The 17,878-nt window shown below is 44.3% G+C and overlaps 1 protein-coding gene across 2 annotated transcripts in view; it reads left to right on the top strand.

Moving 5' to 3' along the window:
* LOC138516493 (uveal autoantigen with coiled-coil domains and ankyrin repeats-like) overlaps nucleotides 1–17,878 on the top strand; it is a 523,628-nt gene that overhangs the window by 152,853 nt on the left and 352,897 nt on the right. For both annotated transcript variants that reach the window (XM_069631668.1, XM_069631667.1), the window contains exon 4: nucleotides 7,828–7,904. In XM_069631668.1, coding sequence (XP_069487769.1) covers nucleotides 7,828–7,904 — 77 coding nt within the window. The remainder of the gene's footprint in view (nucleotides 1–7,827; nucleotides 7,905–17,878) is intronic.

Raw genomic sequence — 17,878 nt, forward strand, 5'->3', positions numbered from 1 at the left:
ACGAAATGGTATTGAAGTTGATAAGAGAGTAGGGGAGGAAGTGGTTTTTTGAGGGAGTTCTTTCTTAGCATTATAACAATATTTAAGTTCAGTTGCTTTGGTGTGATAGATGCTTCTCAGATCAACAATGAAATAAAAAATGACATCAGAGGGGAAAGTAAGGATTGACTTTGATGTCAGTTTTCAGGAGATGTAAATTGTGTACATCCATGAACTGTAAAACGGATAAATGCCTCTTGTACATCTTGAAAACTCATATCTAAGTCAAGTCAGGCTACCCTCAAATGACGTCCATGTGTAGACACCACAATCATACTCCAGGGTTCGAAATTGAGGGGAGCTGGGAGCTATTTAACTCCTGCTTATAAGCCTGGTTAGCTTAAAACCAATAGCTACCAGTAGCTACTTCTGGCTCCCCAGGCCAACTGATGCCAAACAAAGCACAACTATATGAATTTAACTCTGTGCATTTGGGATAATCTATAAATAAAAATTAGGTGACATCTATATGACATTTAAAGCATAAGGGGTCATAATGGATACAATTATATGTTTGCATTTTGTGTGGAAGTTAGATTTGCATAACGCAATGTACTATCTCCTCATTCCCCAGTGGTAGCTCCTGGTGACTGGTTACTGCTGGATACCCAAGAGCTGCTTGTAGCTCCTGCTTATCCAATCCTAATTCTGAGTCCTGTACTCCTAACACCACACAGTTTTACGACACATTCTCTTCTGACATACTCTTATGACACACAACATTCACACTTAAGACACATGCTGCTACAACTCTTGGACTTATAACACACACTCTTATGACACACACTGTTATGACACACTTATGTTATGACACACACCTAAGACAAACACTCCACCACATGCACCTACCACACACACACACCATGCATTCTTGCCACACACACTCTTACAACAAGCCCATATGACACATACACTTAGCCACATGCTTTTATGCAACATGCTCTTACCCCCCACATATGTATGCTGCATGTTCTTAGAATACACTCTATTAAGACACACTGAGAATTAATGTACAGCTTCTGTACAAAATGTACACATAGATATAGAAGATATACATTAAGCACGTGTATGTAACTGCACATGAAGATTCACATCAAAATCTTTCAGGAGATGTGAATTGTGTTCAAGTACAAACTGTAAAACTAATATACGACTTGTATATATTGAAATGTCACATCAAAGTTAGATCTCATTTTAATGCGAGATTTCATACGAATAGTAGGCGTATAATACATGAGCAGAATAAATGTACATGTTATAAACGATCCCTACACGTACGTGTGAGAGATGTACATTTCCGTACATGTACACTAACATACATCTTAAATCTCAAATAATGTCAGGATTGACTTTGATGTCAGTTTTCAGGCGATGCAAATTGTGTACATGCATGAACTGTAAAACTCTATACGCCTCTTGCACATCTTGAAAACTCATATCAAAATCAACCGTGACTTCAATGTATGTTTCCATATGTATAATAGGCATATAGGATAGGTGCATTACATGACTTTCCTACATATATGCCACACACTCCTATGCCAGACACTTACAGACAACTCTTATACACCTTACACCACAAAAGTCTTACAACACGTGCTGTTATGACACACTTATGACACACACTCCTATGAGACATGCTTCTAAGACAAACACTCCTATGACACACACTCCTACCACACACACACAAATGCATACACATACACCATACACTTTTTCCACACAGACTTGTACGACAAAGACTTGGGACACATACACTTATGACATGTGCTGTGATGCAACATGCTTTTACGCTACACATGATTATGTTACATGTTCTTACAATACACTGAGAATTAATATACAGCTTCTCTACAGAATGTATAAATACTTGTAAAAGATATACATTATGCACATGTACGCTTCTACACATATGAAAACTCATAAACTATTTCAGGACATGTGATTTGCGTTCAAGTGCAAAGTGTCGAACTGGTATACGACTCTTGTACTTATTGAAAAGTCACATCAAAGTTAGAGCTCACGTTAATGTGAGTTTTCATACATATAGGAGGTGTATAATATGTGAACAGAATGAATGTACATTTTCTATACAAAATCTACATGTATATGTGTGAGATGTATATTTTGCACACGTACACTCGTATATGCCTGAAAACTCAAATGAAAATCAGGACTAACTTTGATGCCAGTTTTCAGCAGATTTGAATTGTGTACATGTACGAATTGTAAAACTCATAGAGACCTCTTGTACATGTTGGTAAGTCACATTAAAACCTACCTTCAATGTAAGTTTTCATACATATAGGAGACATATAGGACATATGCATTTTGGTACTTTTTGCCAAACACTTGTATGCTACTTATACACCATACACTCACATGCCAGATGCTTAAACACCAAACACTGAAATGCCTTATGGCACACAGTCTTTTGACACACACTTTTATGACACACAATATTACATCACCCCTATGACACTCACACTTACAACACACACTCCTACAGCACACGCACATATGACCCACAGTCTTACAACACACTCTTATGACACAGGCTGTTATGAAACACTTGCGACACACGCTCTTGTGGCACATGCTCATACAACACATTTATGACACTCACGCATGCAACACATGCTCTTAGGACACATATTCCTATGGCGCATGTTTCTACGACGCTTGCACTTATGACATTATGAAACACTCTTATGACACACACAAAGTTATGACACACTTACACACACATACTAATGACCAGTGGTCAAAGTGGATGGGATTGGTTGTGACATGTGCTCCTCTAAAAATGTTTATTAGGTTTTACTGTTCCCTTACTTTTATTTTAAAAGAAACCGCTCCAGAATGGTTTTTAAAAAAAATAAAAGTACAGGAAACAGTTGAATCTTGCACTTCAGTGCACAGTACTGAACGTTCCTTTAAACAGCAGGCGCATTTGTTTGGGGGTTTGTGAAAGACCACAAAATGAGGCTTACTACAAAGAATTGGAAATAGCCAGTCAAGAAGTCAAACAATAGTATTTATTACAGCCCGGACTGGGGTCTCAGCGCCCCACGATGCATGCGTACTGACACCGTGGCGGGAAAGATCCCCCGAACAACAACAGTGTCTTGCATATATACATTCAGGGATAACACACAATACACTTGTCCAGCCCCCTCATGTAATAGGGTCCATAGGGTTCATGACCTTTCCACGTAGGTGATATTACTGAGACAATGGTTGTGCATTCTTCCCCGTCCTCCTATTGACAATTTACTGTCTGGGAGAGGGGCAAAGACGTGCATGGGGGCATATCGTGTTCCCTGGTACAAGGTAACATTTGCTGTACAGTTTATCTATGTTGCTCTTGAAGCCTGAGGTCATTCTGCTCGAAAGCTTGGAAAACAGGATTTTCACCAGAGGAGCACGTTGCAGCTGCACATTATTAAAATTAATGGTTCAATGGAGAAACATGGTCGAGACAGGCGGGCACCTAACTTACAGATTAGCTATGCTTCTGCACGGACTTCAAGGTTCTACAGTGTAAGACAAACAACACGCTCAGTAGAATGTGCATTCCTGTCTCGTAAATAACAGAAATTTCATGCCACGGTCTTCTACTGTGTTCAGAGTGAGAAAGGCAAAATGAGCAAGGAACTGAACTGGACAATGCATTCAAGATGGCAGATAAAACAAGATGGCAACGTGGCCACCATTAATATGGCAGTAGGTTTGTAGCGTGATGCGAATGTGCTTAGGACAATATACATATCTATAGGACACTTAAACTAAATATATTTTCACAAACCCTCCTTTTGGCCTAAGCCAAGAGCTTCATCCAAACATGGCATCCTCAGATGATCAGGACACAGAGTCATCATCAGAACTCCCTGAGTCATCACTATCATAAACACGGATGGCCATAAAATCTTTTATAGCTACGTCCTGCATGACCAGTGCATTTGTGACGTGTACAGGCAAGTGTGGGTTTGGTTTCAATTTGACTAATGAACGTGCATAGCAATTCCATATCATGGAACCCAGGACAGGTAGACATTGGATGCAGCAGCAACAAAATAGAACTATACCAAGGATTATAGCCAGAACAGAGAATATCTTCCAACCCCAAGTTCATAGTAGACTTCCAAACCACGCAGATCCCAATCCCCTCAGGAATATGTACTTCTGAACCCAGAATGTGTAGTCTTTTAATTGCTTGGGAAATGGTGGGGGCGGAGTCAGGTGCGTAAACGCAACACACAGACCCGACCATTTTGCTTACACCACCACGCTCAGCAAGGATGGTGTCTAACACCATCCTGTTCTGAAGAGCCACTAGTCTAATAGCCTTTTGTTCCAGTGTCATATTGAACATATCAGTAGTTTCATTGATAGTTTTCTCCAAAATCCTAGCCAGTTTCCTAATATCTTGGGAGTTAATTATCTGTCCCCAGAACGGGATCATGGATTTAGCAATATCCCCCAATACTTGCAGGGGAGTGTCACCTTCTGTTTCTTTTCTAGGACGAGTTTTCAAGATATCGGCGGTGGAAGTGATATACCCCAGGTAGAAGTATTCCCAAATAACATGTACCCTGCAAATCTTTAGGTAACCAAGATAAGCTTCACTTCCACAGACAAAATAGATTGAACCCCCTATACACAGAGGTCTATCCTATTTCACTAAAACAGCTCTGTTCATGCATTTATCAAACAAGCCCATAGGTCGGGAACCTTCTTTTCGCCAACAGAATGGGACAGAATCAGGGTCATGGTTGATAGTGTATGATGGAGGAGTGACCTCCTTGTTTCCTACGGGATTCATTTTAAAGGAAACCATTAATTGGTAGGGTCTGGAATATTTGTCAGAATGTTTGGCAGTGGCAATATTGAGGGTGCTTTTGTTTGCAAACACTGAACATCCTAGAGGCAACAATATTAGTCGATCGAATTCATTAACATTTGTTCCACCAAAGTTTCCAGTGGCACTGTCGTTCTATCATCCAAATAACAGTGCTCTGAATGCGGTATAACGTGCAGTAGACTGAGGTAGAGGATGAATACAAGATCCTATTCCCCTCTCACTATGTTGTGGCAGATATGAGCAAAGCCAGCAATTGGTTTTTATTTAGAATAGCATGCGTTGGATTCATAATCATCAGGAGGATGTTGTTACGATAACCCCCCTCTATGACTGAGGTCACGTGGACGAAGGATGTGTGCGTACACGTGTAAGGGAGAGATTGTAGATGCACTAACAGTTGGCAACAGAGTATCGAATGGATGTGCACTTTCCAAATACCATAGTACAGGTATTAATGTGACCACAATGCAGGTTATTACTGTCAGTATTATCCATTTTGTCCTAGGGGACCATGGCCTTTGATATACAGGCCCATCAATCTGAAAATGTACCATGTCCTCATTTAAACGAGCAGCCCCAAACGCGGGCATAGTCCTTCAGCGTCCGTTAAGAAGCCTCACTGATAGGCGTTATAAATTCATCCGTTGGTGGCACCTGACCACGTGGCCAATCTTGCTTGTAGTCTTCTTTGCCGCTCCCTGCCCCTTAGCTTCTCCGTAGGGGAATAACGAGGGAATGGCACAACGTTGGTTTCTTCGATGGTGCAGTAGTCCAACCACACTTTCCTATTTTATTACAAAACATAGTGTCAATCCCTAAACTAAATCCGATTTTGTGGTCAAAGGTTGTACCTTAAAGCTCCAGGTACTGAATGGTTGATGAACAAAGGATCAGCAATTTCCAAAGGAACAATGTCAGGCGATGCATAAATATACACAATTGCTTATTGTTGGGTTTATTGATGTTAAGGAAGCATTCAACTCTAACCGGAGAGCCTTATTTAGATTCCCTGCATAACGAAGGCTCTAATGCAACAATTATTTAACTGCAATACACACTTTATGTGAACACTGTGTGCCATGTAAGGTTTGCCCAAACTGTGGGTACTTGGACTGCTCAATTTAGAAAGGTTTGCATCAGGTCTGTGTTCTGACCGCACCCTTTTCAGGTTCTTTTTGCATGATGCTAATAAGTGGTTGTTGAGGATTGAAGAGATAAGACAACATTGAATGAATTGCACTGCTCAAGGATTGCCTGGTCAAATGGATTGAAAACCATGGTAAATTGATCAAAGTAATGGCCTTGTGTCCCCGAAAGGCTCGAAACATAAGATTGTCATTTGTGGTTTTCCTTTGGGAACTCCTCTCTTTATCCATTACTTTGGAATCTGGTTTGTCACGCCTGGAAAGCGGAAGCCCAGCTGAGCAAGAGTCCTCCGATTCTAAAGCGAGCAGTAGGGGGATTAGAAGTTTAGGTGGAAAGCGATCGGAATGGGAAGGCGAGGATACCAGCTCTATGTGGAAATGAGTTCTTATGGGGCCACATTAGCATATGACTCTTAGCGGCAGTTGAGGATATGATTTTGAAACCTTTATTACACCTCCTTATGGGACGCTCCTTGAAAGTGCGGAAGTGAAGAATATAGAAATATAGTCAATACTAATAAAGCCTATTTGGTTATCTCTGAGACTATTTGCATATAGATCACATCTTCGGGAAGTGATTAACCTCGATGGGCTCTGCAAAGTTGTCTTGGTGCAATCATGTTACAATAGGGCTTATTAGGCTGCCATGGAATATGCAGGGAAAATACCAGATCATCCAACTCAGTGGCTCTGTGTGAGAAAAAAAAAATCTTTTAAAAATGTGCCTTTATCGAGAACACCTTCTGAATTTGGTAGATTCCTTTATGATTGGCTTTTTCCACATTACCTGGCACCTTTTCTTAATAGTTTTACAGAAGCCCTTGGTTGCCCTTTTATTCAACATGGTTTTTAGATCAACATTATTGAGAAAGATGTTAGAAGGAAATGCATTTTTTGGAAGTCATTTTTACAGGATACTGATTCAAGCTGATATTCCTTAAGAAGCTCTGATTTGAGACCATGAAAAGGAAGCTATGTAGTATACTTCTGCTGCTTATACCAGACCCGCCCTGAATTTTGGTAGCAAATCAGCCTAATGTGTTGTGCATATCAACCAGATGCGCCAGAGCCCCTGGAGACCATGCACATCACAGTGGAGCGTGCTCTGAATCCTAGTAGGATAGCATACACTCCAGCGAGATAGTCTAGAGCCCAGAAACCTGGTCGGAAAGTGGTAGAAGACTGAGGACAGTGATTCTCTGTAGTCTTGCAATGGGAAGTCACAAGAAACAGTTATCCATTTTGTTTGGTTTTTGTTGCAAAAACAAGGCATCTGGAAGATACAAGAATCCCCAGTTTAGGGTTGTGCTGCCTGGCCAGTGGTGTCTTCTTTAGCTTGCTTGCTTCATCTAAATGGAGCGTGAGGTAAAGGAGTAAGTACCTGGTATCCCTGGAAGCATGTCTTGGAGAAGGTTTCCCTTTACTTATAGTGGTAGGGCTGCGGGGGAGCTGCAGCAGAAAAACAGGGCTGTATGATCCGGGTTGCCTCCTGCTCCCAGATTTTTAATCTTTCAAGTGAAAATGTGTTTTTCCCTTTTTCTTGTAAATAATAGGAATGAATTGCGTTTGACCTGTTACTGCATTATTTTATGTATTTGGAAGTGATTTTTTGTATATTTTTCGATTCCTAACTCTTACAAATAAAGTCAATTGAATGAAAAAAATAATATAAAGCGCCAAGAAACGAACTTTTCAATTATGCATATGAACAAGTTTAAAAAGAAAAGTAAAAATAGGAAATCATTTCATTAGCTTTATCCATGGGTTTTTGTTTTCAAGAAAACTGAACGAAGAAAAAGAAGCGCTGAAGAAAGAACTAACTCAGCTGCAGTCGCAGATGAAGCACTTTACAGACGGTATGATGCAGCTTTACAACTTTAGCAAAGCATGCATGGCTTCAACATACTGTATGCATTTTTACATTCAAATGATCTGGCACATGAAGCACTTTACAGAGGGTATGATGCGGTTTTAACAACTCTAGCAAAGCATGCATGACTTCAACATACTGTATGCATTTTTACATTCAAATGATCTGGCAGATGAAGCACTTTACAGAGGCTGTGATGCAGCTTTAAACGTCTAGCAAAGCATGCAGAGCTTCAACATACTGTATGCATTTTTACATTCAAATGATCTGGCACATGAAGCACTTTACAGAGGGTATATGGGACTTTACACCTTTAGCAAAGCATGCATGACTTCAACATACTGTATGCATTTTCCTATTCCATTGATCTGGCAGATGAAGCACCTCACAGAGGGTATGGTGTGGTTTTAATAACTCTAGCAAAGCATGCATGGCTTCAACATACTGTATGCATTTTCATATTCAAATGATCTGGCAGATGAAGCACTTTACAGAGGCTATGATACAGCTTTAAACGTCTAGCAAAGCATGCAGGGCTTCAACATACTGTATGCATTTTTACATTCAAATGATCTGGCACATGAAGCACTTTACAGAGGGTATATGGGACTTTACACCTTTAGCAAAGCATGCATGACTTCAACATACTGTATGCATTTTCCTATTCCATTGATCTGGCAGATGAAGCACCTCACAGAGGGTATGGTGTGGTTTTAATAACTCTAGCAAAGCATGCATGACTTCAACATACTGTATGCATTTTCATATTCAAATGATCTAGCAGATGAAGTACTTTACATAGGATATGATGCGGTTTGAACACCTCTGGCAAGCCTGCATGGCTTCAACGTACTGTATGCATTTTCCTATTCAAATGACCTGACAGATGAAGCACTTTCCTGATGGTATGATGCAACTTTGCACTTCTAGCAAGGCATGCATGGCTTCAACGTACTGTATGCATTTTCCTATTCAAATGAGCTGGTTGCATGTTAACAAATAAATGTGAACATTTAAATATTCAGTGAAAAAACTTTGTTAAAGGGATGTTATGGTTACAAGTAAAACCGAAAACCGCCAGAAATTCGCCAGTTATGGTAAGCTAAGCAACCATAACTTGCGCCACCACCGTGCACTGCTAAGACTAACACCCAGGACATCAAAGATGACATCACAAATGTATTCCCCAATAGGCAAATCAGAGTAGACATTTGTCCTTGCCAAGGGCCCGGCCCACTGCCCAGGCAGCAAAGTTATATTACTATTTGTTGTACTTAGTTTTTGACATTTTCAAAAAAGTAAAACACAGGACAGATTTGCAAAGGCATGTTACATCAATGTATATAAGTTGTTAATAATTCCTCTTGTAACATATATGAAAGAACTGTAAACCTCCTTTAACAAACATATGCCTTGCAACGCATACTGATGTGTTTTGTTATCAGCAGCGCATGCTGAGAATGCAAGTCATGGTTGAGTTGCCTAGGGAATGAGACTCGACCATGAACTCATCCCCAACAAACCACCACATTATCCACTGCACCTACCCTGCATCCTAGTTCAGTGTCCACTATATCCTCATAATGTGACAAATGGCCAGTTCTCATGGCTTGCAGCCATGGCCAGTTTCCACAATCAATGGGGCATGGACTTCGGCCATGCCGCATTCTCCAATAGGCAAATCAGAGTAGACCAGGCAGCAAAGTTATATCACCATTTTTTGTACTTTCTTTTTCACATATTCTAAAAAGTAAAACACAGTACAGATTTGTAAACGCATTCTTTCAAGTCCTTGCTGATGCTCCTTGTGCAAGTTTGCTGCAATTTTTCCCATTTAAACCTAGGGCTTCGGCCATGCTGCATGCCCCAATAAGTAAATCAGAGTACACATTTGCCCTTGCTCAGGGCCAGGCCCATTTCCCAGGCACCAAAGTTATATCACAATTATTTGTACTTTGACATTTTAGAAAAAATAAAACACAGGACAGATTTGCAAAACCATGCTGATGCTTCTTGCGAATGTTTGTTGCAATCCTGTCAAGCAGTGGACCGCCCGTGTTTCTCCAGCAACCCAAGGCCATTCACTGGGTACCTCCCTGCTGCCTCCCCATGCCTCCACCCTCTTTCCCACCCTCCAAAATAGCCTGCATCCTTCCCCCACTGCCCTCCATCCCTACTTACCTGCTGGACTGGAGATGTTTGCTCTGGTTCCAGCGCTCCCTCCTGCTTGCGGCTGCCTCAGACATAGAAAAGGTACCAAGTGACTAATATGGTGGTGGCCATCTTGTTTTTTTTTCATTTTCCATGGGAGATTTGGTTCACACAATAGGCACAGAGCCTGTAACCCATAAAAATAAAATGATTTGAACCTCAGACAGACCCCTGGGGTGTGAATAGCAATCACGCTCTTGTCAGGGCTGTGCACATGGTCAGTAATTGTCCTAAGCCCTTTGGCCGGCCTAAGTCAATTTTCAGGCCATTACTGGCTACGTTTGCCCCCGCTCCCATCCCCTCCCCTCCCCAGAGGCGGAGGTAATAGCTATAGTAACATTCTGAGCTATGACACAATCAGTTATAGAAGGGCTTCTAGGATGATGTGTTCTAGAATCTCCAGCACTGGCTGGAAATATTGGAACTGAGCAACTCGTTCCTTGCAAGGCCCCCATTATTAGACTCCTGAAATTCCTCTGAGCAAAAGAAGAGGAAATGTGCCCAAAACAGTAATCTCTGCAAAGTGGCATAAGAAGCACAGCAATCAGAAGGTGCTGCACAGAGGCACTGACTTTCCTGTGGGCCGTTTTGAATGCATTATATCCCCCCTGCAAAACAGGCTATTGGGCATTTGCAGTGCTGGATCCCTCACTCACACTCTAGAGCAACATACAAACAAAGCCAGCAGTTTTGTCTTTGTCTTTTTGAAGGAACAGGAAATGAATTTGCCAGTCACTGACATAAAGGTAGTACCTGTCAATAAGATGTCAACAGCTGGGGAACGGTGAGATAACCTGAGCATATGATTGCAGTGCCTGGTAAATGCTTATCCAATATCTATACACAAGCAAAAACTGATGGCTTTGTCAGTGCTTGGTTTTAACATTGCTTCATTTAAGGAACACATATAGATTAAGTGGCTGAAGGCAAGCTGTCACGATCCTGACCCCCTCGGGTATAACAGCCCCCTTGAAGCAGTGGGGCTAAAGCCCTTCACACTGGCCCCAAGGGCCATAAAACTCCATCAGAAACATACATGGAGTCAGTCCTGTCGCCTTTGTCGCCTTTGGTGCCAGGCTCACTATCAGGAATAAAACACGTTTTGGACCTTAATCCAACATGGAGGCCTATTACACAGCTCAGTTCTTTAGAACCAAGCCATGCGGTCTAGTATTTTGGGTGTGGCTTGGCTTGGAACTACTTGGCCTGGAACTACTTTACATAGACTATTTAAACCACACCCAAACAGCAGAACACGCTTCGCGTTATTCTGCACTCCTGCAGTGTAACGCTCACCGTGTACAACTCCTGCTCATCTGCTTCTCCGGTGGCCCGATCCTGAAGCCCTAGATCCGGATTCCATTAATAACCTGCAAAGGTAAAGAAACAAGGACAGCATTAATAACAATTCTTACCTGGGCAAGCAGCGAGTCCTGGCAGCACCCTGTGCTTCTCTTACCTCGCCCATCTCGGGGGTTTCACCACAACCTGCAAGGGAGAAGGAACAGGGCCAGCATTAACAAAGCACTTACCTAGGCAAGCAGCGCTTCGATCGCTTATCACTCCGGAACATCACCGCAACCTGTACAAAGAAGAGAAGAGAACACAGGTTAGCAATTAACACCAATAAACAGCGCAGCGCTCCGCGCATCAATAACTCACCGTGGTCTTCGCCATCAGCACGGCAACTCCGAGATCGCAACTATCCCTGTGAAAAGAAAAAGAGACATTGTTAGGGAACAGCGTAGTGGAGCAAGATGCAGAGAAAACAGAGAAAACGGAGGGAAAGAAAGAGACAGAATAAAGACGGAAAAGACATTATAACTCACCTGGGAGACAGCAAGCAGAGTCGGAGTCACAGCCGGTCTGAACCCGACATAAGGGCACACGGACCAGTGAAGCAACTAGGTCCATGGAACGCCCGCACCAACCACACGCTCCTGCACAGAGATGCAGGACGGAGAGTTCAACGCACAAAAACCTAAGGTGAGCAATAACCTCAAGGGAGGGGATTGGACCAGAGGAAGGTGGGAGTCCACTCATCACAGAACCAGTATCTTAACCCTCCATTCTCCTGTTATAGGTGCTACCCAATGTCTGGCACATAACCAAGCAAAGAGGGGTCCAGGATAGCGCTTAGACCTCCATCCAGTATCGTGTGGCGCCCCCATGGATACCAGGTGAGCGTAACAGAATGCAAAGCCTCAATTAAAACATCCACTTGGGCGTCATGGAAACATCAGAGACTGACCAACTAGCCCAGTTACTGGGAGAATTACGGGCAGAGGTGCACTCCGCCCGGCAAGAAACCAACACTCTTAGGAGGGAGTTGATTGTCACCAAGGACTGCACCGATGAATTAGCCAGACAATTGCTCCAAACACAGGCTGGGCAGGCTCCGTTGCCAGGAAGTATTCAGTCGGTTCCAGACACATCCGTCAATCCAGTGCAGCTGGTCCTCTCTTTCGGGCAGTTCCTTTGGCCCCACCGGAACATTTTACGAGGAACCAAAGAAAATATGCAGTATTCATGAACCAGTGCCGCCTCCATTTTCTTTGTAGACCCAGTGCAGCGGATTGGTCCATACCGTTAGTAAGCCACGATGACCAACTCCTGCGGGATTTCAGGGGGTTTTCAACAGGAGATGGAGAAGCTGTTCGCCCGACATACCCAGGGACAAGCTCTGGATAACAAACTTCTGTCCCTCCACCAAGGCAGCCAAGATTTGTTAACATATATCGCCACTTTTAACAGACTTGTCGTTGAAATTGGGTGGCCTGAGGAGAAACTAACAACGTTATTCCATCGAGGATTACGGGGGGAATTAAAAGACGTCCTAGCTAGATCGAGCCAGAACAGAGAATCGGATTGTGTATGTATGCTCAAGGGGAACAGTCCACGTTCATCAGAAAACACTTCGGACCCCATGCAAATTGAGGGGCTACGGAGCCCATTAACCAAGGCCGAAAGAGACAAAAGGAGACAACAGCAATTATGCCTGTACTGCGGGAAATCAGGTCACTTCCTCAGAGAATGTCCCGTAAAACCCCCTAGGAGAACAGTTGGAGCTACAGAGAAAGAAGGAGGAGAACAAGAGTCGGAAAATTTCCAGGCCCGGCAAGCATAGAGGTCTGTTTGTCGACCGAAGGAAAAGAGCCACAGACCTCACACCTTGCCCTGCCTGTGATTTTGATCAGTCACAAACAACCGTCTCGGATGCATGCTGTGGAGGCATACATAGACAGCGGAGCCGTTGGTAACTACATAGACCAATGTCTGGCAACAATGATGGGGCTTCCCCTCTGTCAGAAAACGACCACTGAGAAGGTCACCACTGTCGACGGCACGGCGATAGCTTCTGGTCCTGTAACTCAACGCACAGCAGAATTGACCCTTCTGTGCCAAGACTGACATCGGGAAGCCATTGCCTTCGACCTTATCAAGGCCCCTCAGTTCGGGGTGATTCTAGGGATGCCATGGTTGGTGGCTTACAATCCTAACATCGACTGGCAAGCCAAGAAATTAGCCTTCTCCAAAGAGTGTGCGCATGCGTGCTACCAAGTGGAAATGCCATCGTCTGATCCAGAGACATCTGTCCTAGATAAAGAGGCGTTGGTACTAGGTGTAACAAGTACACTACCAAGAGAATACCACGATTTCCAAGACGTTTTCCAAAAAGAACAGGCTAATACCATACCCGCTCACAGGCCATATGAATGTCAGATCGTCCTTGTACCTGGTGCACAAATCCCGTGTAGTGTTAGGACACTCACCCGGGATCGGGAACGTCCGTGTCCTCGTGGGCGGGGAGATGCTTGGCGGCTGTACCCGCGGTTTCGCCTTGGCCGTGGGCGCCCTTTCCGTGCGCATCACTCATTTGGGGTTTGTGCCCGACCCCGGGCGAGTCGGGGTGTATTCAGGCATACGCGGAAGCAACAGGAACGGGCTTGTGGTTCAAGCCTCGTTTCCGTGAATGCCTGATTCCGCGCATGCGCCGGCTCAGATTGCGGGTCAGCCTCGCTTCCATGCCGAGCCACCATAAAGGCGCTTCCGGATCAGTACTCGCCGCGTCTCAACGCGGTTTGGTCCTGACCTCCCGCTCGCTACTGATTCATTGTCCTTCTTGCTTTCCTTCTGGTTCCTGCCTTCCCTTGTCCTGGTGGTTGGTTCCTTAGGTCTAGGGTCTGGCTTCCCGGGGTTGGGGTTTTGTCCGGTCCTGGTCTGTGCCTCCGGTACCTTCCCTTTCCCTTCCTGCCCATTTCTTCCCCTTGCCTGAATTCTTCTCTGCCCAGTGCTTGGGTGCCAGTGCCTCCAGTGCCTTTTCTGCCTATTCCGCTGTCCGCCTTTGCTGCCCTACCTCAGTCTTGGCTGCCTTCACTCACCATCTTCAGAGGATTCCTGCAGTATCCTAACTACGCACTCAAGCCCGCTGTCTACATCTACCGGCCTTCCCTGTCCAGTGCTCGCACTGTTCTGGCGCCACGTAAATCCAGGGAAGTGTCCATCCGTGGCGCTAGGAATCGGACCCATTTTCAATCCTGTAATCAGGACGGGACCTGGGCCGGTTCTTGGCGTTACTCTGTCATCTTCTTTTCTACAAACAACGTCCTGGCGACCCCGGCACGCAAGCCTACAGGAAACACAGGTACGCAGCGTCCTAGGGACGCACATCTTGACAGATTGAGACGCCTAACCTCCGGTTCGGACCCAGAGATGGAGGGAACCTCTGATTTGAGAGACGAAATCAGGTCTTTAAGGGCTGAAATGACAGCACTTCGTCTAGAAAACGAGACTCTACGTCAGATGATGGTGCATAGGACTAGCACCACAACTCAGGCTGATTCTGCCATGGCACAGACTACACCCATGAAGTTCGACGGGGATCCTAGAAGAGTGGCCGAATTCTGTAACCACTGCAGGATTCATTTTTTGTTCCGGACTTCCCATTTCACCGATGAGAAGGCAAAGATCGGGTATATTCTAGGGAATCTAACCGGAAATGCGCTTGCATGGGCAGCTCCTTTGGTTTCTGCAAACAGTCCAATACTGGGTGATTTTGCCGCCTTTGAGAAAGCGTTTCTGGAAGTATTCCAGTCACCCAACTTGGCCGCCTCCGCACAAAATCAATTAATGGATTTAAGGCAAGGTTCAAGTGATTTGATCTCGTACATCGGTCGGTTCCGTCAATTGGCGGCGGACTCTCAATGGCCGGAAGTAACACAAAAGACGCTCTTTCGGCGAGGTCTGAGAGAGGAGTACAAGGACGAGCTTCTTCATATACCAGAACCGGATACTTTACAGGTACTCCAGGAACAGGTCCTTCGAATTGATCACCGTTTGGCTGAGCGAAAGGGAGAAAGACGTCGGTTGGAGAGGTCGTACTCCAGGTCTTTTACATCACCTGCTGGTGCTTCCAATACACCGGAACCGGGTCCGGAACCCATGCAATTAGGGGCACTCAGAGGACCTTTGTCTGCGAAAGAGAGGAAACGCAGAAGGGACTTGAACTTATGCCTATATTGTGGTGCCTCCGGGCATTATTTGGGTACTTGTCCTTTACGTCCACTCAGGAAGTCGGAAAACTAATTGGCCTGTCAGATGTAAGGAAGGCAATGACAGGCCCATCGTTCAAACCAGTCCTTCCGGATACCGATGGTTTCTTACTGCCCATGTCACCAGCAGCCCTTTTGGTCCTCCGAATTAAAGTACTGTGGCAGGATAAGTCAACTGTAATCATGGGTCTTCTAGATTGTGGAGCATCTGGCAATTATATCGATATTGAGTTCATCAAGAAGAACCAGATCCCTCTACTTAAAAAGAAGCAAGCTACACCGATAGAGGTCATTGATGGGACACCTTTGTCTTTTGGTCCCATTCAGCATCACACCGGAGTCCTGCAGTTATGGATCAACGAACATCTGGAACACATATCATTGGATGTGATTAAGTCACCATCTTATCCGATTGTGTTGGGTTTACCCTGGTTGTTGTACCACAACCCTAAAATAAATTGGGTAAACCGGACATTGACGTTTAATTCGGATCGTTGTTTGCTGGAATGTTCCTCTTCAAGAATATCTGTTGGGATATCCACTATCGCCACACAGACAGAGGTGAACGGAACATCTTATGTATGCCAAACGTCTACCATACCTCCTGAATATATTGATTACTCTTCAGTGTTTTCGGAACCAGGGGACATTCCATTACCTCCTCATAGAAGTTTTGATTGTGCTATAGATCTATTGCCGGATTCTGTGATTCCACATGGACGAGTGTACTCCTTATCCCCACAAGAAAGAACAGCCTTGCAAGAATATCTAAACGACTGTCTTCAGAAACAGTATATCACCCCTTCCAAGTCTCCCGCGGGATTTCCGCTGTTTTTCGTCAAGAAAAAGGAGGGTACGTTACGTCCCTGTGTGGATTATCGGCAGTTAAACGATCTTACCCGGAAAGACAGATATCCATTGCCTCTAATACGTGATATCCTGGAATCCTTGCACTCCGCCTGTGTGTTCTCTAAGTTGGATTTAAGAGGGGCGTACCACCTGGTGCGAATTAAGGCTGGAGACGAGTGGAAAACGGCTTTCAAGACACCCTTGGGGCACTATGAATATCGTGTAATGCCTTTCGGACTATGCAATGCCCCAGCCGTTTTCCAGCGTTTGATGGATGATATATTTTCGGATCTATACGGAATATCAGTATGGGTATATCTAGATGATATACTGATCTTTTCGAAAGATGAGAAGGAACATATCATACATGTCAAAGAAGTTCTCAACCGTTTACGTCAGAACCTCTTATATGCCAAAACTGAGAAATGTCTCTTCAATCAAGACAAGATTGAGTTTCTTGGGTACGTGATTTGCCATTCTGGCATACAGATGGACCCTACCAAGTCACGGGCAATTCAAGAATGGCAACGTCCTAATAATGTGAAGGCCCTTCAGCGATTTCTGGGATTCGCCAATTTCTATAGGCGCTTTATACCTGGTTTTTCCAGTCTCACAGCACCTCTAACCAGTTTAACCAGCAGTAAGACGTTGTTTGTGTGGAACGTGGAAGCTAGTAATGCGTTCGAACATCTTAAGGACGTCTTCAGCACCTCTCCCATCCTACATCATCCCGATGAGAGTCGACCATTCATTGTGGAAGCAGATGCGTCTAATTTCGCCGTTGGATCAGTTCTGCTACAAAAGGACCCGCAGTCAGATGTGGAATTCCCAGTGGCTTATTTTTCCCGGAAATTGACGTCGAGTGAACGGAACTATGCCGTGATCGAGAAGGAACTTTTAGCCATCAAATTAGCCTTTGAGGAATGGCGTCATCACCTTTTGGGAGGTCGATTTCCTGTTGAGGTCCGTACCGACCATAGGAATCTGCAGTACCTACGGTCTCTTCAATGTCGTACTTCCCGCCAGGCCCGTTGGGCGTTTTTCTTTTCCCATTACGATTTTACAATCACATACATACCTAATGCTCGGAATCTGAAGGCTGACGCGTTATCTCGCTCCTTGGAAGACATCAAGCAAGACGGCCAGAATCAGCTATTACTAGCCCCAGAACATTTCTTGTTTTCTGTGTCTCATTGCCTGGATACGTTCTTACAGGAAACATTGGCAGATCCTGATAGACCGGAACTATTGAAATTACCCCAAGTTAGTGAGAACGAGGGGTTGCTCTTCTTCAGTGGGAGATTGTATGCACCCACTAACTCTCTTCGGGTTGCCATCTTACAAGCAT

Source organism: Ambystoma mexicanum, chromosome 6q (genome assembly GCF_040938575.1).
Source record: "Ambystoma mexicanum isolate Mex_15411 chromosome 6q, UKY_AmexF1_1, whole genome shotgun sequence".
In the NCBI taxonomy this organism is placed as follows: domain Eukaryota; kingdom Metazoa; phylum Chordata; class Amphibia; order Caudata; family Ambystomatidae; genus Ambystoma; species Ambystoma mexicanum.